At 37.4% G+C, this 27,049-nt stretch overlaps 1 protein-coding gene across 1 annotated transcript; it reads left to right on the top strand.

The window, feature by feature from the left end:
• Window positions 1-9,868: 9,868 nt before the first annotated feature.
• On the top strand, window positions 9,869-14,293 carry LOC131160698 (UDP-arabinopyranose mutase 1-like). The gene is made up of 4 exons (XM_058116556.1): window positions 9,869-10,482; window positions 11,099-11,349; window positions 12,728-12,896; window positions 13,704-14,293. Exons 1-4 carry the CDS (start codon window positions 10,036-10,038, stop codon window positions 14,061-14,063), a joined length of 1,227 nt encoding a protein of 408 aa, XP_057972539.1. The 5' UTR covers window positions 9,869-10,035; the 3' UTR covers window positions 14,064-14,293.
• The last annotated feature ends 12,756 nt before the right edge of the window (window positions 14,294-27,049 follow it).

Here is a 27,049-nt window from a genome sequence, read left to right as displayed (position 1 = left end):
AATAAAAATTGATAGTTTGTACAATAATTGTGTTGTTGCTCTAAAACGAATAATAATTTTAAAATATTTATAAATCCATAATGAGAAATAGATAAAAAAAAACTTACTATTTTTCAAATTTTGTCATTAGAATGTTTGTTTCTTTTTCGTTTGTTGAATAGAATAACAAAAAACTTTTAAATCAGTAACTTTTTTTTTTATATATATAAAAAAGAAGTATTACATTCGTATTTTTTTTTTATAACACGAGGACTCCAACCACCATCGCGCCACTTTAAGCACTATGGTGCGGCACCAAACTCAAGGTTGTCATGTATTAATGATATATATAATTTCCATTTTAGAAAAATATTTACTTTCCTTTTTTTTTTTTTTCCATTTCTCTTATGTATATATACCCTTGTAATTCTTGTATTGAGAGTGAATCAATAGAGAAAATCATTTTTCTCCATTTTTAACATGGTATTAGAGCAAGAAAAATAAAAAAAACAAAATTTTTTTTTCTTAACCTAGTTTTCTCTAACTTTTTTTACCGCCGCCGCCGCACACACCCAACAGGACCACTCTCTAGCCATCCCAACGTATCTTCGTCGCGTCACATCAGCATCTTCTCCAGCCTGCGTCTTTCACAGCTCGTCTCTCCAACTGTCAATTCGTCCTCTCCAGCCGCCGCCATTGGCCTCACAAGCAGCTCTCTCGTCCAACTTGGCATTCGTCGAGACCCTCCTTCTCAGCCGAGCCGTCTCTATTCATATCTCTCAGTTCTCCAGAGTTCTCAGTTCCAAGGTTTAGTCTTGCAATCTTGTAGTCCGGGTTCCCTCTTGCAGTCCCAGCATTCAGTCCAGCGTTCTCGTTTCCACCTTGCTTCCCAACGGCCATCACCACCCAACATCGTCTTCTCCGGCGAAGAGCAGTAGCAACTCCCAACGACGACTCGGTTTTTCACTTCACGTCGTCTGTCTCAGCTACCTCTCTCAGGCTATCAGTCTCTCTGGGCTACCTCTCTCTTTCGGTGTCCCAAGTGGCTCTGTCTCGACTCCCTCTCGTTCCAGCGTTGTCTCGGCTCTCTCTCTCTTTTCGGCGTCTCCCTACTGCAACTCTTGGCACTCTGCTCCAACACTCTCTTGTCGTCTCCTGGGCAACTTCCCATCTGTGGCAACTTCCATATACCAGATTGTTCCTTGAAATTTTTTGAAGATTTCACTTATGCGGATTGTTTGATTCGATTTTGATTGGTGATGATTTGTTTCTTTTTCGATGGAGAAACGCTTGCAAGTTCGTGACTGGTTCGATGAATTATGTTCTAAATTTGTCGCACTTTGGGTGATTATTTGATGATTTTGTGGAATTGAGCAGTGCATCGTATTCTGGGAAATTTAGTGAACTATCTGATGTTATGGAAGCATCTGGTTCTTCAATGGTTGAACATAATGTCACAGATTCTTCAACCTTTTCTGAGATTGCTATCCCTGATCTCACCAGCGAACAATGTCGTCGACTCTTGGATCCTTTATCACCCTTGAACGCCAACTCTACCAATTTTGCTGGTAACCTCGCCTCTTGTCATTCTACTTCTCTTTCTAATATTGAATGGATTGTTGATTCAGGTGCCTCCGATCACATGACTTCCAATTTGTCTTCTCTTGATAATATTCAGCTTCTTAATCAACCATGCCCCATTAAGCTTCCAAATGGTGACATTGTTCCTATAACTCATATGGGCACTATGCGATTTTCTCCTAATTTCTCTCTTTCTAATGTTCTTTATGTGCCTTCATTTAAATTTAACTTATTATCCATCAGCAAACTTACCACTGATCTCAATTGTGTTACTATATTTTTTCCTACCTTTTGTGTCTTTCAGGACCTATCAACGAGGAGGCTGATTGGAACGTGTGAAGTACGTGATGGGCTTTACCACTATAAACCCCCCTCCGCCTTAGTTTTCACTCTCAACGTGTTTCTGACACTACTCTTTGGCATCAACGTCTCAATCACCCTTCCATTTCATGTATGTCAAAAACCTTAAATATTTCTTCTCCTCATTTGCCTTATGATGTTTGTGCAAGAGCAAAGCACACTCGTTTACCTTTTTCCTTGAATACACATAAGAGCACGTTTTGTTTTAATCGGATTTATTGTGATATATGGGGTGGTTATCCTACCGCTTCACTCTCTGGTGCACATTACTTTTTAACAATTGTGGATGACTACTCACGTGCCACATGGGTCTATCTTATGAGCATGAAATTTGATACTTTCACTTGCCTTAAAAATTTTTGCACCATGGTCAAAAATCATTTCAATTGCACTGTTAAGCATGTACACACTGATAATGGTCGAGAATTTCTATCCACCCCACTTCAAACTTTTTTCCATGATCAAAGCATTTTTCATGAGCGCACATGTGTGGATACACCACAGCAAAATGGTGTTGCCGAGCGTAAACATCGTCACCTTCTTAATGTGGCTCAGTGTTTACGTTTTCAAGCCAATCTTCTCATTTCCTTTTGGGGCGAATGCATTTTGACAGCCACCTATTTAATTAATCGTACTCCTTCACCTAGCCTCAATCATAAGTTCCCATATGAACTTCTTTTTCAGAAACCCCTTTTGTATACACACTTGTGAGTGTTTGGGTGCTTGTGCTATTCCCAAACCACTCGCCAACATCGCGATAAATTTTATCCTCGTGCTCTTCGATGTGTTTTCTTAGGTTATCCTACTCATCATAAGGTTTATCGTGTCTACGATCTTGAAAACAAAAAAATTTTCATTTGCCGTGATGTCACTTTTGAAGAAAATATTTTTCCTTATCATCTCACTTCTCCAACTCCTACATCTTCTCCAGTCCTTCCTCTTCCTATTCCTGATATACATCCTTCCTACACTTTACCTCCTCCACCAATCACACCTACCCCTAGCCCCTCATCTCTCTCTCCTTCTCCCTTGGTCCCCTCCCCGACACCCCCACCCTCACCCTCTTCTCCTCCAACCCCCCCACCACCCCCTCTACCCACCTCTTCACGGCCCAAACGAGCTGTCACAGATCCCTCTCACTTAGTTGATTATATCTACCCTACTTTACCAAAGTCCTCCACGGCTTCACAAGTTTCAAGATGTCCCTCGGTTCATTGTCTCTCCTCTTTTTTATCTTATCATCGTTTCTCTACTCAACATTTGGCTTTTCTTTCTGTTATGTCCCAACATCCTGAACCCATCTCATATTCTCAGGCTGTGCTACACTCCCATTGGAGTGATGCCATGACTTCTGAAATCAAAGCCTTAGAAACTAATAATACATGGGTTCTTCAACACCTTCCACCTGGAAAAAAACCAATTGGCTGTAAATGGGTGTTCAAAACAAAACTTTGGGCCGATGGATCCATAGAGCGACACAAAGCTCGCTTGGTGGCCAAGGGATACACTCAGGTAGAAGGTTTGGATTATCATGATACTTTTTCTCCTGTTGCTAAACTCGTTACTATCAGGTGTGTTCTTGAAGTGGCGGCCACTTGGAATTGGCATCTCCTTCAATTGGACGTCAACAATGCTTTTCTCCATGGTGACCTCGATGAGGAGGTTTATATGATCCCTCCCCCGAGTTATTGTAAACAGGGGGAGACTCGTGTTTGTCATCTTCAAAAATCCCCTTATGGCCTCAAGCAAGCTTCTCGCAATTGGTTCTCTAAATTATCTTCTATTTTACTTGCTGCGGGTTTCACCCAATCTCAGTCCAATCACTCTCTTTTCACCCGCTCTCAGGATCGGTCTTTTACTCTTATACTTATTTATGTTGATGACATTCTCATGGCAGGCAATGATCTCTTCGATATTAGCACTTTTAAAGTCATGCTCGCTCAGAAATTCAAACTCAAGGATCTTGGCAAATTGAAATATTTCCTTGGCTTGGAAGTAGCTCGCTCTCCCACTGGCATTTTTCTCAACCAACGCAAATATGCTCTTGACATCCTCACCGATAGCAGTCATCTGGGTGCTTGTCCTGCCCACTTTCCCATGGAACAAAATCTGAAGCTCAATAATGCTGATGGTGATCTTCTCTCCGATCCAAGCTCGTTTCGGTGACTCGTTGGACATTTGATCTATCTTACCATCACTCGTCCCGACATTGTATTTCCAGTCAATATTCTCAGTCAATTTATGCACCTGCCCAGAAAACCACACTATGATGCTATTGTACGTGTTCTTCGATACATTAAAGCATCTCCAGGTCAAGGCTTATTTTTTCCTACTACCAACACTCTTCAAGTCTTAGCTTATTATAATTCGGATTGGGCTAGTTGTCCACTCACTTGCCGCTCCACCACTGGGTTTTTCATTCAGTTGGGCACTAGTCCAATTTCTTGGCGCACTAAGAAACAAACTACAGTCTCTTGCTCCTCTGCCGAAGCTAAGTATCGGGCACTTGCTTCCACTACCTGTGAACTTACATGGCTCAAAACTCTTTTACATGATCTCGGCGTACCGCATTTTCAGCCTATGCTCTTATATTGTGACAACCAAACGGCTCTTCACATTGCCTAGAATCCTGTTTTCCACGAACGTACCAAGCATATCGAAATCGATTGTCATATTGTTCTTGACAAGTTACGGGCCAGCCTCTTGTTCACAAAGCATATTCCTACCCACAATCAACTTGCCAATATCTTTACCAAAACTTTGGGTCGTGAACATTTCCAAAACTTATCACGCAAGTTGGGCATTATGAATCTCCATGCTCCAACTTGAGGGGGAGTATTAATGATATATATATAATTTCCATTATAGTAAAATATTTACTTTCCCTTTTTTTCCATTTCTCTTATGTATATATACCCTTGTAATCCTTGTATTGAGAGTGAATCAATAGAGAAAATCATTCTTCTCCATTTTTAATATCATGAGAATGTTTATTTCTTTTTCGTTTGTTGGATAGAATAACAAAAAACTTTTAAATTAGTAACTATATATATAAGAAGTATTACATTCGTATTCTTTTTCTTTTTCTTTTCTTTTTTATAATTCGGGGACTCCAGCCACCATCGCACCACTTTGGATACTATGGTGCGACACCAAACCCCAGGGGGGTGAAAGCTGTCCGCCCATTGATGCACTCCTAGTAATTCACCAAAGTAAACTCTCAAGAGGGAATCGAACTCATGACCTTGGGGTCACCAAAGTCACAAGGCGCTCTTACCACTTGAGCCAACCCGGCGGGGCGTATTCAATTTTTATTACATTATGACTATATGTCATCTTATTTGTAGAAATAGTTATTTTGTGAACTAAATGATATCTAATTAAGAAAAATGAGAATTAATATCTAGAAATAAAACATTTTCAAGTTACATTTGGTACACAAAATGTTAGGACCGAAGGAGCCCATGAATGGGTTTGATACACATGAGTGAACACCAACTTGACTCAAAAGTTTAAGCCTTTGGGTCAAGTTGGTGTTCACTCATGTGTATCAAGTCCAACCATGGGCTCCTCTGGTGCTAACAAGTGGTATTAGAGTCGACGGTTCATAACTTTGGGTAAGCGATATCGCAAAAATCGAGACGTGAAGCTAATTCTCCTGACGTGCTAATAGTTGGAGAACCAAGTGTGTGGTCAAGACCAATAAGGATCATCTAGGCCTGAGATGGATCCGAATAGGGTCAAGGCGTGGGAGGTAGGACTGGTTTGAAGGCACGTGGAATGCAATCTGAGGCACGTAAGGCGCTGGTGGTAAGACCCACTTGACCAACTGTTGGGAAATTGGACTTACTCCCATAAGGGAGTCGTTTCCGTTTAAAGGGAGTAGTTGGAACTAAGTGAAGGGGAGATTGTTAAAAATTCCACTCATGAGTTTCTCTCACATTTGAAAAATTAAGTAGATGATGGGTGCTTCTATACATGGTTGGACCCCAAAACCCAATAGATTTAAACTTTTGGGTCAAGTTGGTGTTCACTCATGTGTATCAAGTCCATCCATGGGCTCTTCCGATACTAACAAGAAACAGCTGCTCCTTAAAATAAATTAGTCAAAACATGTTGCTTACAATTAATTATACAAAAGTTATGTCGTTATCATAAAGTAAATACATAAAGTGAATGTTTTATAAATCCATAAGGAATATTTATTCTCAAACTTTACAATGAGAATGTATATTTCATTCTAATTATGAAATGATAAGAAATATACAAGTGTGTTCGTAAATACATGTTATCTTAAGCTAAGGCTTCTTAACCCATATTTGGCACAACATGTAGAACTAGACTAGCGAAGAATAGAAAGCAAGGAAAGAGACGAAGAGAAAGGGGACGAGAGGATGGCGCATGGCAAGAATAAAAATGGAAGGTATTGTGATATATTTGTTTTTATTTAAATGAAAAAAAAATTATTTTTTTATTGACCAATATTTTGGGCTTTTAAATGATAAGCTTATTCAATAGATGTCCTAATTTAAATATTGAAAAGTATGATAACTATAGTCAGTCCATTTCAATTCAGTCCAGTCCCATAAATCATAGCCACCAAGTAAGATGCATCCTTTGTTTTCAAATTTTTTTAATTATATTAAATTTTGTAGACACCCCAATTTGTCTGAAGGTCTTATATTACAAAAATTAATTTTTTTCATACATAAAATATAATACAAAAATGAAAAATAAAAAATGAAAGTGGGTTAGAAATCTTGAGTCTTTAATTTGGATTTGCAAAAAAAAAAATAAAAATAATAATAATAATAATAATAATAATAATAATAATAATAATAATCAAATACATGTGCAAAAATCAAAATTTAAAATTGATTTGTCAATAAAGCTTGATTGAAAAATAAATTTGATTAATCTACTTGATTTAACCAATTAGTTTTATTTTGATTGATTGAATTGAATTTGATTGATTAATCAAATCACTCCTCAAGCCTATAAATAGAGAAGTTTGGAAGCGAGGAAGATGGAAAAAATACAAGAAAAGAGTGGAGAAAAAAGAATTTCGTGTAAGAGAGAAAAAAAAAATGTGTTTTTCCTGAAAATTGAGGATTGGGGGTGCCCACGCAGTCAATTTTCCCTATACTATCAGAGGTCGATTTCTTGTCCGATTGAACCGATATTTTAACAAGTGGTGCCTAACTCATCCTTCTTCACTCTAGATAGTCTGATTGTCATTTTGAAGCTTGGGAAACCTCGGTTTTTTTATCTGGACAGCAGCCTCATTGCAGCAACAAGAGTGCCTACGCAGTCAATTTGATCTAGACGATCAGGTGGTGAATTCTAATCCGATTGAGCTGAATTGTTTACAGGTTGTATATGACTTATCCTTTTTAATTTTGATCGGTAAGATTGTTGTTTAGAGCTTTTAAACTGTAGTTTTGTGCCTTAGATATCAGTCTCATGGAAGCAGCAGTTTTAGGATTAGAGGTGTCTGTGTAGTCAATTTGATCCAGACGATCGAGTGTTGATTTCTCCTCCGATTAAGCCAGTTTTTATAGTCCCATTGTAGTAGCGGCTTTAGGATTGGTGGTTTGCGCAGTAAGCTTGATATAGACGATTAGATAGTAATTTCTAATCTGATTGAGCTAATTTTTTTACAAATTATTCATGATTCATCCTTCCTAATTCTGATAGATCGATTTTTTATTTGGAGTTTTATAATTTTGGTTTTTTGACTCAGATTGCGAGCTCATTGCAATAGCAGTTTCAGGAAGAAAAATCTTTTAAAGTCCTATATGTTTTTTAGAATAAAATTTTAAAAATAAAAGGAAGACCCTAGAGAATGACACGTGTCATGGTGACACGTATCAAGATAACCCTGCTAATGTCACCCTGCAATAATATTTTTAAAAATACAAAAATAAAAATAAAAAAATTAATAAAAATTATCATGTCTCACCACTATGGGTGGACACATGGTACCTACTGGATTAATCCGGTTCACCTTATTATTATATTTAATAATTTAATTAATTAGTTTTACATTTTTTAAAAATAGGGAAAAATAACAGAAAATTACAAAAAAAATCAGGAAAAATGAAGAAAATTTTGGAAAAATATTTTTTAAGTCAAGAAAAATATTTTGAGTTATTTTGACCTAGAATAAAAAAATATAAAATAAAATACCTTTGAAAAATAAAGAAAAATTTTTAAAAATCCCAAAAAGTTTTTTTACGAAAATATTTGATAAATTTCAAAATGATTTTACAAGGATTTTATAAAATCTGGAAATGTTTTCAAAGATGATTTTTTATGATTTTCTTGATTTTTGGGTGGGTGCATCATGATGATTTCAAAAAGGGGAGGTAATTCCAGCCTCACATGCATCAGCTCTAAGAGAGGGTTTATCTAACAAGATATCCTTATTTGGAGTTCTTATTAGACATTCATAAATCGAACTTTAATTTTAATAATCTTTTTAAATTTATGATATTTGTTTATTTATTTATTTTGTTTATTTGTTTATATATTTATTCATTTATTTGTTTATTTTAATATAATTAATTAAAGATCATAAAAATTCATTTAGGGATAATTCATAACTAATTAGGTATTGTTCGTATAACGGGTATGTAGGGGGTGCTAGTACCTTCCCCTTGCATAATCGAACTCTCGATCCCGATTCTGATAAAGCGGACTAAGATTAGGTGTTCTGACAGCACCAAAATAAATAATAGGTTAGTAACGACTCAAATTCAAATTTCAAAATCTATTATCCCTCGCCATTCCGGATTCTTTCTCCGGGATGTTGCGACACATCTTATTTTAAGAAATAATTATTTTACGAACCAAACATAACTTAAAATTTTATAATCCTTAAAAAATCTCCCAAAAGTGATTTAAAAAACCTCCCAAAAGTGATTGGGACTTTTTTCTCAAAATTGGTGGGTATGTTAAAAAGGTGATTGAATTGGGGTCAAAGGAGATCAAATCTCCTGTCCCTCCTTTAGCCCTCAAACATCTATAATTTTTAGATTGCTAGATGGGTGCATTAGACAAGAAATTAGGGTTAAAGTGGGACATTGGGTACAATGTTGTTATGCATTGTATGTTATTAATGTCCTCATATTTGTTAATAATATAAATTTTTTTTTAAATTATCTCAAAATTTATTGTGCTTTATATTTTAATTATTGCATTGAATTTTTTTTTTAAAAAAATTTAGTTAACAATTTATTGGTATAAAATTTTAAAATTAAAAGGAAAATGTGGGTTTATATTTTTGGAATAATATTTTTATTGTCATATTGAAAAAATTGAAATGCTATAAAATATAAGGCAATACAATTTGAATAGTTGTTACAACAAAAGAATAATCTTTTATGAAATAGGAATTTAGTACCGATATTCTTGAAGTTAAGTTCATTTAAATGATATTGATATATTTATTTGGAATTAAATAAAGAAACAAATGCAATTATCTTATTATTTTTCCAATTAATTGTTCATTACTCTTTTAATATTTAAAAAATAATTAAAGACAATAATTAATTGAGGTTTGATAAAAAGACAATGATTTCTCCTAAAATTTCAAAAATATCATAAATCTACTTTAGAGTATTCAAAAATAAATATATTCTTATTTAAAAACCGAAAAGTTATTTTATTTTATTAGCAGTAAATATTAGCTTTGCGTTTATTAGAAGATTAAAGCACGTGCAACGTTGCATCTCCCACTTGCTTTAAATGTGCGTTCGTTCCAATCCCAAAGCCGTTAAAATGCATTCTTAACAGAACCACCTTTTTTTTTTGGGGGGTCTTAAATATATACTTTTTATATTTGCTCATCCCCAAAAAAGTGTCACCGCAACGGTCCTCCGTTCCTGTACACGCATGCATATCGTAAATCTTTACAACCCCTCAATCTCGCCTCTCATCGCGTTCCACATGATGGACTCTGCGTATGCGTATGAGAGTTCACAGCCTTTCACGGCGACAGCTGGCGATTGCAGCAGAATCAGTCCATACGGGTCCCTGACCAGCAAAACCCAAACACCGTGACCTACGTGTTCCCCCACCGAATCCGCGTTCCGTAACGGACTTAACGGCGCAATGCTCCCTATAAGAAGCAGCCCAAGCACCGGCCCAATCCGTATCCCAAGCCCAACCCAAAGCCCAGGCCCGTTAAAATTCACTAAATCAACTCCACCGCCGCGAACCGCCGCCGCCGAGGGAATGGCTCACCCAGCGACGCCGGTTTCGCCGCCGCTAAAGGACGATCTGGACATCGTGATCCCGACGATCAGGAACCTGGACTTCTTGGAGATGTGGAGGCCGTTCCTGCAGCCGTACCACCTGATCATCGTGCAGGACGGCGATCCGAGCAGGACGATCCGAGTGCCCGACGGGTTCGACTTCGAGCTCTACAATCGGAACGACGTGAATCGGATCCTCGGACCAAAGGCCTCCTGCATCTCCTTCAAGGACTCCGCCTGCCGCTGCTTCGGCTTCCTCGTTTCCAAGAAGAAGTACATCTTCACCATCGACGACGATTGCTTCGTAAGTTCACTCATTAAACCCATTCAATTGATTTACTCACCAAGTCTGCCGTCGAATCGGCCGAGTTTGGTCCGATCGCTTGCATTTGCTTTTCTCCGAGTTGAATCGATCATGCTGAACTTGATTTTCCCCCATTTTCTGATTTTCTTCAACCTGAAGCATCTAGATTAACTCACTGTGCTCCTTCCTTAAACAGCGAGTCTGGTTGATTCGGCCGAGTTGTACGGACGATCTTGGTTCCCCTTTCCTCGCTCGAATTTCGACATTTTGTTCCCTCTGGTTCCGTGACCCACTGATTCGATTTGTTAAAAAGTCAAAAACAACCGCGAGTCGCGACTCGGTGGTTGCTCGAAACAGTGATTCGAGCGAACGAATTCAGTCGGATCCCCGGCGGACGGGGTCTCGTATTGCCCTTGTCTGAATATGGGATCTAAAAAGTTAAAAGAGTCAAAAAGTCAAAAACAGTCCTTTCGTCTGACTTTAGTCAAAAAAAATTCTTAAGTGGGGCCGGGCTGCACACGTGTGCGACAAACACTGGACTAATCAGCTGCAACCGGAAACATCCGGGGCTCGATGTCCTTAGGACTGATTGGGGGTGTGATGGTGATCGTGACAGGTGGCGAAGGATCCGAGCGGGAAGGAGATAAACGCGTTGGGACAGCACATAGAGAACCTGCTGAAGCCGTCGACGCCTTTCTTCTTCAACACGCTGTACGACCCGTTTAGGGACGGGGCGGACTTTGTGCGCGGGTACCCGTTTAGCATGAGGGAGGGTGCGCCCACCGCCATATCTCACGGGTTGTGGCTCAACATCCCGGACTACGACGCGCCCACCCAGCTCGTCAAGCCTCTGGAGCGCAACACCAGGTTACTTCTTTCGCACTTCTCCTTAATTTCATGGATAGTTAGTTCAAAACTGATAAAATGGATAAAAAATCATTAAATCCAACTGAATTCAACTTGTTCAAATTAATTTATTATGATTTACACATTTAAATTTGTTTTTATCTATTTATAAACAAATTGATTTGGTTTACGAATTTTTAATTCTATCTTATTCACAAATTCCTTAACAATTATGTCAAAATTTATCAACAGTTCCCTATGTCCATATTTGCTATAAGGATTTGACTGAACCTTTGTCTTAACTGGCGCCTTCATTCAAACTCAAACTCAAACTCAAAAGACCTAATTTTCGTGATCAAAACAACGAAACTCCTAAAATCATAAGTTGAAAAATAAATAAATAAATTATAATTTTATAATTAGTTATTGAATATTTGACAATTTATCAAATTATAATTTTAAAAATGACAAAATAAGTTGTTATGGTAAATATATATACACGCGCGTATGTATATATATATACTGAAAATGGGAATTACAAATTATCCATTTTCTGTATGAATTATAACTATCATAAAAGACTTAATTGAGTCAATTATAAGTTAAAATTTTTTCACCCTTTAATTTATGTGTTGTGACCGGAAGGGTCCATGAGTGGATTTGATACACATGGTGAACACCAACTTGAGTCAAAAGCTTAAGTCTTTGGGTCTTGGGCCCAACCATGTTTATAAGCACCTATCATCCACTCAAACAATTGCTCAAGTGTGTCTTACCACAGACGCTTTACGTGCCTTAGATTGCATTTCATGTGCCTCCGAACCAATCGTACCTCCCACGTCTTGATCCAATTCGGATTCTAAGCCTAGATGATCCTTATTGGCCTCGGTCACACATTTGGTCCTTCAATTGTTAGCACGTCAAGAGAATTAGCTTCACGATTTGACTTTTATGATGTTGCTTGCTCAAAGTTACGAAGCGTCAGCTCTGATACCACCTGTTGTGACCTGAGGAATCCATAGGTGGGCTTGATACACATGGATGAATACCAACTTGACTTAAAAGTTTAAGTCTATTGGGTTTTGAATTCAATCATGTATATAAATACCCATCATCTACTCTAATTTTTCAATGTGAGATAAGTTTACAAGTGGAATTCTTAACACTGTGTAATTCGCCACGAATAATTCAACATGATTGTCGCTTTTTTTTTTATTTAATATATATTGCTAGGGAAATTGTGAAGATAATGAAAACTCTTGGGCATACTTTAAATAAATTATTTGTTAATTTGGACATTAGAGTTTGCTTAAATTGCAATTGGTTTTCTCTTTCTTTCTTCTTGTTTTAAATTTTTTTTTTGTAGTGTCTAAATGGGGATTCATTTTAGCTCACACAGGTATGTGGATGCTGTGTTGACTGTCCCGAAGGGCACTTTGTTCCCAATGTGTGGGATGAACCTGGCTTTCAACAGGGAGCTCATAGGGCCAGCCATGTATTTTGGGCTCATGGGTGATGGCCAACCCATTGGCAGATATGATGATATGTGGGCCGGCTGGTGTACCAAGGTAAACACCCCACCCCCCCCAAACCCTTCTTTTCTCCCTTCCATATTTTCTTTGCAGGTGCTATTACATGAATGTAATATTTGATTTGCAAAATAAGATGATGTTAAATGAAGAACATAAAAAGATTAATCTAAGTTTGGAGAGAGTTTGGATTTAGATTTGTAATAGATTTGGATAAAGTATAATATAAATTATGTTGAAATTTATTCAAATTCAAATTCATACTCAACTTTGTTTCATTCTTATTTACCGAAGGTGTAGAAATAAGTACTATGGAGTCGCGGATTATTTGTATGGCACATGCCAAGTACCAAGAAAAATCAAGTCCTCTATACCCCTTGAAGATATTCTTGTTTTCTTTTCTTCTTCTTTTTTAATTTGTTTTTTGTTATGTGGGGAGTAAGAATAGGAGTCTATTGGGGGTAGAAATGGAATTGAGATATTTTGTATGAATTTCAAAGTTGTCATTTCGTTTGCTAAGTTTTGAAATTTTTTTGTCTAATCTTCAGCCATTTTCATTTTGAGCAGAACAAATCTACTAAATTTTTTATTCTAGTAAGAGGGATCCCATGCTAAGAAATAGACTCTAAAAGTTTTTTTTTTTTTTTTTTTCAAAGGTATGTAAGTGATTGTAACAATCGGATTCATTGACATTCCTCACATAATAAATACTATCACACATACAATCATACTAGTAAAATTTTTGAATATGCACACAAATACACCCAATGAACCCAAAAAATCTCCCTTAGAAGTACCTTTCTTTGTATCTACAATTGCATTGATCCTTCTCAATTGTCTTTCCAGGTGATATGTGACCATTTGAGCCTTGGGGTAAAGACAGGGCTGCCCTACATTTGGCACAGTAAGGCCAGCAACCCATTTGTGAACCTGAAGAAAGAATACAAGGGCATATACTGGCAAGAAGAGATCATCCCTTTCTTCCAATCTGCCCTCCTCCCCAAAGACTGCACCTCTGTTCAGCAATGCTACATTGAACTCTCCAAACAGGTCAAGGACAAGCTGGGCGCAGTGGACCCTTACTTCCAGAAGCTTGCAGATGCCATGGTTACTTGGATTGAGGCCTGGGATGAGCTCAACCCATCAGCCCAAAAAGCAGCAGCTGCCTCTGCTGCCCAGCCCAATGGCAAGCCCAAGCCCAAGTAGACAGCCTTCTTGCGGTCCCCGTCCCACTCCCTCCCTCTGCCTCTTGTAGTTTTTGAGGTCCTATCCTTTTTAAGTGTTTTTTTGCTGGTTGTTCCCTTTTGTGGGTTTTGGTGGGTGTTCATGGCAATCTTAGAATATGCTTTAGATGATCCCTTTTCGGCTTACAACTTTTGGATTATCTACTTTAAAGGTTTTCCATTTTAAAAATGAAGTGAAAATTGCAGTTCAAATGGATTCATTCTGCACTATTTAGGGTATCCTATCTTGAGAATTTTACTTATGAGTTTGTCTCACATTGAAAAAATTGAGTAGATAATGAGTGCTTATTTACATGGTTGAACCAAATGTTAGGTGGTCTTGAACCTTCTTAACCCCAAAAGTTAGCTTATATGGTGAGATTTTTCTTTACACTTAATAACTGACCACCAAACTCCTTCCATAATCGATGTGGGACAATTCTAACAATCTCTTCCTCGCACTAGGCTCCAAACTCCTCACGAATTGAGCTCCAAATTGATAGCACCACATACTCGGCATCCTGGCGAGAAACCATGGGTTCTGATACTAGTGTTGGGTGATCTTGAGTCTTCTCAACCCTAAAAGTTAACTCATGGAATGAAACTTTGCCTCACACTTAATAACTGATCACTAAGTCCCTTCCATAATTAATGTGACTTGTTGGTAAAGGAGGAACCCATGGGTAAACTTTTGGGTCAAGTTGGTGTTAACCATGTGTATCAAGTCCACCCATGGGCCCCTCCTTTCCCAATAAGTGGTATCATAGCAGACGGTTCGTAATTCTGGGTGAGCAGCGTTGTAAAATTTGAAACGTGAAACTAATTCTCCTGATGTATTAACAATTTGAGAACTAAGTATATGACTGAAGCCAATAAAGATCATTTAGGTCCGTGATGGATCCGAATAGGGTTAAGACGTGAGAGGTAAAATTGGTTCAAAGGCACGTGAAATGTAATCTGAGACACGTAAGGCACCAGTTGTAAGACCCACTTGAGCAACTGTTAGGAAATTGAAGTTACTCCCATAAGGGGAGACGGTTTCCGTTCAAGGGGAAACAATTGGAACTCACAAGTAAAGAGAAGATTGTTGAGAATTCTACTTGTGAGTTTGTCTCACATTAGAAAATTTGAGTAGATGATGAGTGCTTATATACATGGTTGGGTTCAAGACCCAATAGGCTTAAGTTTTTGGGTCAAGTTGGTGTTCACCCATGTATATCAAGCCCACTCATGGGCTCCTCCTTTCCTAATACCCAAGACCCAATAGGCTTAAGTTTTTGTTCAAATTGGTGCTCACCTATATATATCAAGACTATCCATGGACTCCTTCGTATTAACAAGTGGTATCAAAGTTGATAGTTCAACAATTAAAGAATTGGGCTTACTCCCATAAGAGAGACGGATGGGTGCTTATATACATGATTAGGCCCAGGATCCGATAGGTTTAGGCTTTAGTCAAGCTTGTGAGATTAAATTTTGTTTCCATCCTCTTTTTTCTTTATTATCAAGAAGCGTTCTTCCCTTTTCATAAACAATAGTGCTATATGACATGAGCCCACGTCACTAAGCATTTCCCTTTTACGAATGACTCGCTTAAAATAAGAATAAAATAAAATATGTAATAAATTAATTGACAAGTTTTATTCTACACCTAATTAACCTTCGATTTTTAATTTTTTTATGATACTTAACTAATTTTTATTCTTAATAGAATTTAATTTGAGGAGGGAAATGCAATGGAAAGAAAAGGAATTTCTTTTTTCCCCCTATTGCACAAATAAAATTGGCAATCCAATTATGGTATTAGGGCTCATTTAAAACTTGAAAAATATTATAGAAAGGTAAGAAAATTTTAAAAGAAATTAAAAGGAACCCATTTTTTTTTATAATTATTTATCAAAAAAAGTAAAGAGAAAATAAAAATATATAACAATCAATAAACAAAAAGCTTTAGAAGCTCTCCAACTTGGGCTATCCTTGAAGCCCTCAAAATTGTCCCTATTTTTAATTGGAAGAAAAGCACAATTGTTTCAATGCCAAGCACAGCCTTGAGAGCATTCTCTCTCTGTAATTACTGCAAATTGGGATGCACTGGATTTAATTTTTGACAATAAAAACCTACCGGGCTCCTTCTCTTCTTGTCATTTTTTGTGCGCTAGCACATTATGTTGCAGCATGTGCTTTTGGACTTCTCATTTTGAAAGATTGTAACTCCTCAAGTCTTTGAGCTTATTAATGAGTAGAAAGAAAAGTTTCCTTCAAAAGAAAAATAACCACATGTATGAGTTACATACTCCATTATATTGTAATTAAGTTGTTTCCTTGAACTACAATGATCGAGAAAGAGAAGCATGCATGAAGTGTATAATAATAGAGTTCTATGAGTTTGGAATGACGAAAATGAAATTTTTTAGTTAAAAATCACGAATCAATGTTACATACATAATAATCAAAAGTACGAACTCTTTTGAATGATAACAATACTCTCTACTGAAAAAAATAATAATTTTTTTCTTTTATTGCTTTTCCAATAGACAACCCTCTCAAATGGCTAGTGGATTCTCTTGAGAAAATACAATCTAGCAATTATAATAATTGCATATCAAGACTCTTATGCAGAACCACTTTGACGATCTTTTGCTCTAAAATTGTTGTTTTTCTATCTCAACATAATTCCTTTGCTAAAAAACGTTCACTAGGATAAAGACTTTTAAAAGTAAATCAATTTTTGAGAAAACTATTGAATGATTATAGTAAAAGAAAATTTCTCTTAATGATCAAATAACAACTGTGACCGTGCATATAGCCTTTTAAAAATTTTCAATCTTAGTTATGGATTTTAAAAAGAAACCAATTTTTTGAGAAAACTATAGAAATGATTATAGTAAAAGAAATTTTTTCGTAATGATCAAATGACAGCAACATTCGTGCGTACAACCTTATAAAATCTTAATCTTAGTTATATTTTGCAGATTTTCTTTTCTCCTCTATTTTTTAATCAAAAAGTTTAAATGTAACAAATTTATGAGGATGTTAAGTCTATTTTATCTTGTGTTAGTACCAAAACAAATACTCATTGTTGTAGCTGGAGCCAGGAGACGTAGTTAGAGCCAGGAGCTGGAGATGCAAGGCTGGAGACGCGTGCAAGCTATAAAACCGCGACCTTTTAATCTTGATTTAATAATGATGAATGTAACCTCTCATTTTTATTTAATGTAATTCATTGTAATTGATTCCAAGCTCCCTATAAATAGAGGAGTTGTGGAGAGTTGTAAGATGCACAGAGAAGAAACAGAGAAGAAAAGAGAGGAAGAAAGAGAGTGTGAGGAAGAGAAAAGCTGAGAGAGTTGTATTTCTTTCCGGCAGATTTTTAGTGAATTGTGGTGTCTTCCGTGGATGTAGGTCAATCTTGACTGAACTACGTAAATTTCTGGTGTCTCAAATTTGTCTAGTTGCTCACAGGGTCCTAATAAGTGGTATCAGAGCCTGGTTGAAGCAAAAAGGTCAAATTGGAGTTGTTCACCAAAATCAGAGCTCTATTCAGTGGCTCGAAATTGAATTTAAGGCCACCATCACGTTCATCTCGCCGAGACAAAGCCAACGGTGAAAACCGGAGCTCAAACAGAGGCACACGCACCCCCATGCGCCTTCGCGGAGAAGAACACCTCGTCACGCGCCGATGACCTGCCGCCCACACACCCTACGCGAACCACTCGTCTTCCTTGTCCGGACTGCCTTGAGCAGACCCGACAACCCACAATCCTACCCGGCAACCCTCAATCCTCCCCAACAACCCACGATCTGACTCGGCAACCCTCAATTTTCCCCAACAACCCGCAATCCGACCAGGAGACTCGGCCTGACCCGTACATGTAAGCGAGCCGGCGACGCGTTGAGTCAGCGGCATGTTAGCGCTACTGTGTAAGCCACCACGTCATCTGCCACATCAATTGGGCCCTATAGTGCCACATCATCAGGTGGGACCCACTTGCCAAGTCAGCAGTGGACCCCACAATGCCACATCAACACGTTGATCAAATTTGACCTGATCTTTGACCGAGCTTTTTAGAGTCGTTTTGGGTCCGTTTTTTGAATGACTTGAACCATTTCTAAGGTTTTCGACCGTTTTGGATCCAACCGTGCTATCCATTTGAGCTAATTTCATCTCTAGATCAACGAATCAAGATATCGAACAAAAAGAGCTCAAAGATCGAAATGTTCAACGACAACAATTTCGATTTCTGGAAGATGTAGATTAAAGATTATTTGTTTGAGAAGGAGTTGCACTTACAATTGAAGGGTAAGCTAGCATCTATGAATGAGGACGAGTGGGAGTTGCTCAATCAAAAAGCTCTCGGAGCCATCAGAATGACGTTGTCAAAGTCTGTGGCATTCAAAATCAAGCATATATCATCCACCAAGTCTCTGATGGATGCGATTTCTAATATGTACGAGTAATCGTCAGCCGCTAATAAGGTACATCTTATGAAAAGATTATTTACTATGACCATGTATGTAGGTGAAAGTTTTAGCAGGCATTTGAATAATTTCAACGATTTGTCGGATCAACTCGCCTCAGTTGGGATAACATTTGAAAGTGAAATTTTTGCCCTACTGATTCTCAATTAGTTGCCCGAAAGTTGGAATGGTGTTGTTACTGCAATCAGTAGCTCCACAGGGAAATCAAAGCTTGTATACGATAAGGTCGTCAACATGATTTTAACGGAAGAAATCAAAATGTAGTCAAACCATGGTTCCACTTCGAGCTCAGCCTTGAACATGGAAAGTTGAGGCAAAAGAAATAGGCATGGTTGATCAAACAACGGCGACAGATCTAGGCCCGGGCGGTCTAAATCTAGAAATTCCAGAGATTCTAAGGACACAGGTTCCTAGAGTACAAAATTTATTAAGTGCTGGAACTATAGAAAAACTAGTCATTACAAGAACCAGTGTAAAAGTTTGAAGAAAGAATATGAGACGAGGGCAAAGACAAAAGCAAATGTTGCATCAAAAAATGATGATATGTTTATCTGCTCTTTGGTGAGCAAAAAGGAGTCTTGGGTGTTAGACTCTAGAGCTTCATTCTATACCACTTACAGTAGAGATTGCCTAGAGGAGTATATATCAAGTGATTTCAGTAAAGTATACCTTGGCAATGATCAACCTTGCGACATTGCCGGAAAAGGGAGGACAGTGAAGATCAAGATGAACGGGTCAGTATGGAAGCTAAGAGATGTCAGATATATTATAGACCTGAGGAAGAACTTGATCTCAATTTATCAATTGGCAGAAGGATATAACACAACTTTCTTTGGTGATGAATGGAAGATTTCGAAGGGTGCATTGACAATTGCACGAGGTAAGAAAAGTGGTACTCTTTATGTAACTCCTAATGCATGCATGTCTATTACAGTTGCTACAGGAAATTATGATAGCAACATATGGCATCAATGACTCAGACACCTGAGTGAGAAGAGACTCAGGGTGATGCACTCAAAGAGTAAGTTGAGTGATTTACAGTCGGTAAAGATTGACACATGTGAGGATTGCATATTTGGGAAACAGAAGAGAGTCAGTTTCCAGACAAACACCAGTACCCCAAAGAAAGAGAGACTTGAACTAGTCCATTCAGATGTATAGGGACCTGTAACGACCCGACCCTTTATACGGACCCAAGTGTCACTCTTTCATTACATAATATCTATACCTGTTCAAGATATGGAAACAACCCGCCCTAAACAGGGACATACGAGTATAAAACATACATAATAATGATGTAAATGTTGCGGAAAAACATAAACATCCATTGGGATTTCTACTAGACTTATACCAGAGTTCACTAATACATCCATAATTTACATATTTCGGACTTAGAACAATTCTCATTATTACAACCCTCCAAAAAGGAACTTCATCTAAGATTTACTACATGATTTAGATGCTTACGTAAGCTGTTCAAAAACAATCTTCCAGTCCTTTTAGCTATTAGGACTGACGCACTGATGGACCTGAAAACAAAGGTTGTATGATAGGGTGAGACACCTCTCAGTAAGGAAGAAGGAGTTACAACAGTGTGTGACTGCATACATGCACATTTTCATTCAACATTTGGAATATAAATCAAATATTTTCAATACAGTAATGCATCCGTTATATCATTACTCATATTACAAAATTCTCACATATGTCTTTCGACCATTTTATGATTTATCAGATGACCAACAGCAAAATATCCCTATAACCAATTTTATCTTGTGGCCCGGGCTGTGCATTGATACTCGTCCAATGCCCTGTTCGTGCAGGCACTGTCGAGTACTTACTTACGATCCGACTGCCTCCATTAGCCCAATATTAGCCAATTGTTTCACCCTACTAGCCGACCATCTTGGTACCCACATCGTTTAGTACGTGTGGTTGCACGTGTACATCTAGCTACAATATCGCATTGTATCATATAACAGTAGTTTATTTCAACTCTGCAAAGAAAGTATTTTTCAACCCTTCCAGGACTCTCAAGTTGTGGTACCGTGTATCATAAATTCAATTTATACATATATGATAACCTGTGCAGTTCCAGTATTTTTCACAAATTCAAATAATAGTATTGGGTTCAAACTGGCATCTTTCCAATCAGTTTACCCCTCTTTGTTTACTGATTCAGCTTGGTGTATCACCGGCCTCCGTTTATCACATTCTCAGTATAACAAATTTGGAACTTCGTTCCCATATTCTATATCAATAGTATAGAAAATTCCATCCATTTCCATTTCAACATATATCACACAAGTTTACTTCAAAAACCCGCTAAATGATAGAAATTCAATATAATAGTTTAACTGAATAAATAAAGGATTCGAGCCTCTCCTACTATAGTATAAATACAAATAAACAATATTTGTAAAATTTGGAGATCACACGTCGAAATCCTCGTTTTTACCAAAAATCGTAAAATTATCAAAACGACATTTCTACTCGATAGAATTTTACAAATAAGCAGTTAAATCATATACAATAACATAAACTAACTTTTTAGCTATTTAGTTTTCCAAAATAGCTGTTGTAATCAAATTCTCCTTACCTTATACTCGAAATAAAACTTCGTACGAAAATGGTCCAAAACGACAACCCGAGATCCCGAAAACCTAAAACCACAGAACATAACCTTACTATGTTTTCTAGTGCTATCCAAATATCCAATCAAAATTAGGATCAGATTCCTACCTGATTCTTGGGAAAACCCGAAACTCTCCGAAATGACGATCTGATCCACTAAAAGTGTAGAGTTTCCTCTTCTGATCCATGCAATACCCTCCGTTTTTGGAAACAGACAATGAATGGCGAAGGATCTTAGAGAGAGAGAATGAGAGAATTTATAGAATAAAACCTAACTTAGCCCTTAAGTAATCTAAATAAATATCTCCTCCAAGATATTTATATATAAATATCTCAAAATATCTTTTTTCAAAATATCTTCTCCAAAATATCTCTTTATTTATTTATTTATTTTATGTTTATTTATTTTATATTATTTATTTTATATTATTTATTTATTATTTATTTTATTTTTTTTTTCTCGGGGTCAGGTTACTATAGGACCAACAACCGTTTTGTCCACAGGTGGGAAGCATTACTTCGTCACATTTATCAATGATCATTCACGGAATGTATGAATTTACTTCCTGAAATATAAATCTAATGTTTTTTATTTTATGCTTTTAAAATTTGGAAAGCAATGGTAGAAAACGAAATTAGTTTGAAAATCAAGAAGATGAGAACAGATAACAGTGGTGAGTATGTTGACACCGAGTTTAAGAAATTCTGTTATGAGCATGGTATTAGAATGGAAAGAACTATGCCAGGTACGTCTCAACACAACGGCGTAACCGAGCGGATGAACAAAACGTTGACAGAAAAAGCCAGAAGCATACATATGCAGTCAGGCTTGACAAAGATGTTTTGGGCAGAAGCAGTCAACATAGTAGCTTATTTGATTAACAGAAGTCCATCAATACCATTGGACTATAGTCTACCAAAAGAAGTATGGAGTAATTAAGAGTAAAACTTTCAAATTTGAAAGTTTTTGGTTGTGTTGCATATGTACATATCAATGATCATGTCAAGAATAAGCTTGATCCGAAATCCCAAAAATGCGCCTTCATCGGTTATGGTGGAGATGAATATGAGTATTGCATTTGGGATGATGAAAACAAAAAGGCGATCAGAAACAGAGATGTGATTTTTGATGAAAAGGTAATGTACAAAGATAAACACACAACAGAATCTACAGAGTTTGAAACAACCTTTGTAGATGTGGATGGTGTCCTAGAAGGTGTAGAGACACGACAGCGGAACACCGAGAATCCTTAGCAGAATCCCAAGAATCCTCCGGCAGAGGAACATATGGAGCAGATTGTTGCACTACCACCTCCTACTCCAGCACCAGAGCTTAAGAGATCTTCTCGGCTACATGTACCAAACAGGAGGCATGTGAATCATTTACTTCTTACAGATGGAGGAGAACCCAAATGCTATGTTGAAGCATGTCAGGCAGGAGATTCGAGCAAGTGGGAGCTTGCAATGAAAGACGAGATGAAGTCTCTTAACTCCAACAAAACATGGGAACTATCTAAGTTGCCCAATGATAAGAAGGCTCTTCACAACAAATGGGTGTACAGGATCAAAGAAGAGCATGATGGATCCAAGAGGTATAAAACTCGGTTAGTAATCAAAGGTTTCGAACAGAAGGAAGGAATTGACTACACTGATATTTTTGCACCAGTTGTCAAACTGACAATCATCAGATCTGTTTTGAGTAATGTTCCCTTAGAGGGTTTACATCTTGAGCAGTTGGACGTGAAGACGGAATTTCTTCACAGTGATCTTGATGAGGAAATTATATGCAACAGTCAGAAGATTTCTCAGTAAAAGGTAAAGAGAATCTTGTATGCAAATTGAAAAAGAGTTTGTATAGACTCAAACAAGCTCCTAGATAGTGGTACAAGAAATTTGGCAGCTGTATGCAGAGGAACAATTTTCAAAAGTGCAATGTTGACCACTATTGTTACTTCAAAAGGTATCGTACTAGCTATATTATCCTACTATTATATGTTGATGATATGCTAGTTGCAGGATCAGATATAGAAGAGATCAAAAAATTGAAGCAGAATTTGTCAGAGGAATTTGATATGAAAGACTTGGGTCCTATAAAGCAAATTTTTAGGATGCGGATCTCTAGAAATAAGCAACAAGGAACGTTGCGGTTATCTCAGTCAGAGTACATCAGCTGTGTTTTACAAAGGTTCAACATGAGCAGCGTCAAAGCTGTAAATACACCATTGGCAGGTCACTTCCGTCTCTCTAAGGATCAGTCTCCCCAGACAGATGAAGAAAAAGACTTCATGGCTAAGGTACCAAGTCTAATGTATGCTATGATTGGTACCAGACTAGATATTAGCCAAGCAATGCGAGCTGTCTGTCAAATCTAGGGAAGACAAATTGGGAAGCAGTGAAGTGGATTTTGATATCTCTACGCGGCACTATTGATAAGTGCCTATGTTTCAGCAAAAGCAATTTGAAAATCCAAGGATTTGTAGATGCCGATTTTGCAGGTGAAATTTGTGATGACCTGAATAATAATAATAATGTAATTTAAATAAAGAGGAAAGGGAAATTATCAGGGCCTCATCGACGAACACAGGGGATTCGTCGACAAGGGTATAAGAAGACCTCGTCAACGAAGACAGGATTCGTCAACGAGGAAATACCGAAAAAGGTTTTGAGCAGTCTAAATTTCGTTAACGAGGAGTGGGTTTCGTCGATGAAATTATTAAAGGACTCGTCGACAAGATGACGTGGCTCGTCGACGAATCCAGTCCTATAAATATCAAAAACCCGGATTTAAATGTCAAAAATTAGAAAAATTTCACTCTCTCTCTCTCCCTTCGGCTCCCTCCCCTTCTTCCTTCGATTTCGGGCCGAATTTTTGCCGGATCGACGATCTAAAGCCACCACGACGCTCTTGGAGAAGTTCTCTGCATATCTGTCGGAGCGGATCATTGGTGGAACTCCATTGAAAATCATCCCTAAGTTGAGGTAAGGCTTTTTATGCCAAATTTGGTCCTACTGTAGTTACAGGAAATGATATTTGCATAAAAATACTGAAGTTTAGAAATGGGAGTTTTCATTTTCAGGATATTGATCAAGAAATCCTATGGGTGTGAGTCTAGAATTTATAAGGGCTTTTCTTAGTAGTCAGGTAAGGGAATAAACTAAAGTATTTATTTTTCATATAAATTATTATTATGTATGAGTAAATTTATTTTTAGAGAAGCATGTATTATATATGTATATTACAAAGGAAATGCATGTTTGGGAAAATACTGCTATTATGTTGAAATGTATATATATGTATGAGATGTCAGAAATTATGATTTTAGAATACAATGTATGGCTTTATACACCAAATGTGTGGCATGAATATTGCTTTACATGAAATGTATTACGATATGACTTTGTTACAAATGAAGCATGTTTTCTGGAATATGAAATGTTGCAGTACAAATGATGTTGAAAATATAAGATAATTGATCTATTTTCAGAATGATATTTATGAAATGATTCTGGCGCGAGGCCGTGTATATATAAAATGATTTCGGCGCGAGGTTGTATATACCTGAAATGATTCTGGCGCGAGGCCGTGTATATATAAGATGATTTCGGCGCGAGGCCGTATTTATGAAATGTTCAGCACGAGGCCGTATTTATGAAATGATTTCGGTGCGATGTTGTATTTATGAAATTATGAAAGATGCTATAATATCATGTAATATATATTATCAGAACCCAGATGTTAGTTTAGTTCAGTTCAGGAGCACGGTATTGTAGCTATATAGATCAGATATTTATGTTCATACTTGTGCTAACCACCCCACGAGGGGGTGGGAGATGGATAGTCGTTGTGGCTTTCAGTGTAGAGTTGTAGGTGTCCACCTAGCAGTCCGAATTAGGGTGTGGCGGGCTCATCGTACTTACAGACAATTTTGACTCGGCAGTGGTCGGCCAGTTATTGTCGGGTCCTGCCTTCGGGCTGCACAACCCGTCATGGGGGTAATACATGAAATCAGCTAGCTATTCATCCTGAGTATGTTTTCAGTATTATCAGATATAACAGACGATTTATGAATGATATGAGTTACTAAAAAAATATGAAAGTATATGATGTTTCAGTATGTTATGACGAATGTTTACAGATATATGAAATGTATTGTATATGTATAACTGCATTATATATTCATGTTGTCACATAGCTGCATTTAGTTTATTTTCCCTTACTGAAAAGTGTCTCACCCCCGAACATTTAATGATTTTCAGGAAACCCAGAAAGACTGGCGGAGCATGACCGCCATTGAGTTTATCGAGTTACCCCGTTAAGAGGGTAAGTTTTGTATTAGGATCAGGGGATTTTTGTTGTATGATCCTAGGTTTATTTTGACATTTTTGGAGATTGTATATAAATACAGTATTATGGAATTATAGTAGACTCTGGTATTATATATTCTATGGTTTTGAGAATGTGATTTATATTTACTGCGGCTTAGGTTTCCACTGTTTATGTAAGGCTATCCCCGCTACCCATGGGTTCAAGTTGATGTTATTATTGTTTATGTTTATTATGTGATAAGTTAAGTATTAGGAAAATATACGAACAAATTCCCGAAACCTGTGAGAAACAAATAGAGAAAGAATAACGCCAAAGAAAAATTCAATCACACGCACAAGACAATATTTACGTGGTTCGGCAATTTTGCCTACGTCCACGGAGTTGCAGGGATTTCAATATTATCAGGAAGAAAGCACAGAGAGTGCGGCAATACAATTCTCTCGCTCTCTCTCGCGGATACAACCACACAAACCCTAATCACCCGAAAGCACCCTTTTTATATGTTGCGCCTAGGGTTCCGTTCCGAATGGGCTCCAAAAATTTTCCCCGCCTCGCGGCCCAAGCCTTCGCTCCATGGACTAAGCCTTAGGATAGAAATCTCTAATTAAACAGAGGTCGGGTCGTCATCCAAATTAAGACACAATTAGGTTCCACAAAAGCCCAACATTAAGCACGTCGTTACAAAATTGATCATTGCAGAAGCACCATCGGGTATATATTCACTGTTGGCATAACAGTTGTTAGTTGGATGTCACAGATACAAAGGATTGTTGTTTTATCCACTACAAAAGTTGAGTATGTAATAGTGACAAAAGCCAGTAAAGAGATGATTAGGCTTCAGGGTTTGTTAACGGAACTTAGATTAAAGCAGGAGAGGAATGTTTTATACAGTGATAGTCAAAGTGCGATACATCTGGAAAAGCTCTGCATTTCATTCTAGAACTAAACATATTGGATTGCGTTATCACTTCGTCAGATCTCTGATAGAGGACGGCATGTTGACACTTGAAAAAATCCAAGGTAGCAGAAATCCGGCAGATATGTTAACTAAGGTAGTGACTACAGAGAAACTGAAATTGTATTCAACTTCAGTTGGTCTTTATACCTGAAGACATATTTTGAGCACATCATTTATTCATGATTCTGGTTGAGGAGGCGTCTCCGTCTCCAAGTGGGAGATTGTTGTAACTGGAGTCAGGAGACGTAGCTGGAGCTAGGAGCTGGAGATGCAAGGTTGGAGACGCGTGCAAGTTGTAAAATTGTGGCCTTTTAATCTTGATTTAATAATGATGAATGTAACCTCTCATTTTTATTTAATGTAATTCATTGTAATTGATTCCAAGCTCCCTATAAATAGAGGAGTTGTGGAGAGTTGTAAGATGCACAAAGAAGAAACAGAGAAGAAAAGAGAGGAAGAAAGAGAGTGTGAGGAAGAGAGAAGCTGAGAAAATTGTATTTCTTTCCGGCGGATTTTTAGTGAATTGTGGTGTGCTCCATGGACGTAGGTTGATCTTGACCGAACCACATAA

This window comes from Malania oleifera, chromosome 7 (genome assembly GCF_029873635.1).
Source record: "Malania oleifera isolate guangnan ecotype guangnan chromosome 7, ASM2987363v1, whole genome shotgun sequence".
NCBI lineage: Eukaryota > Viridiplantae > Streptophyta > Magnoliopsida > Santalales > Ximeniaceae > Malania > Malania oleifera.
This window is presented reverse-complemented; position numbering and strand designations above follow the sequence as displayed.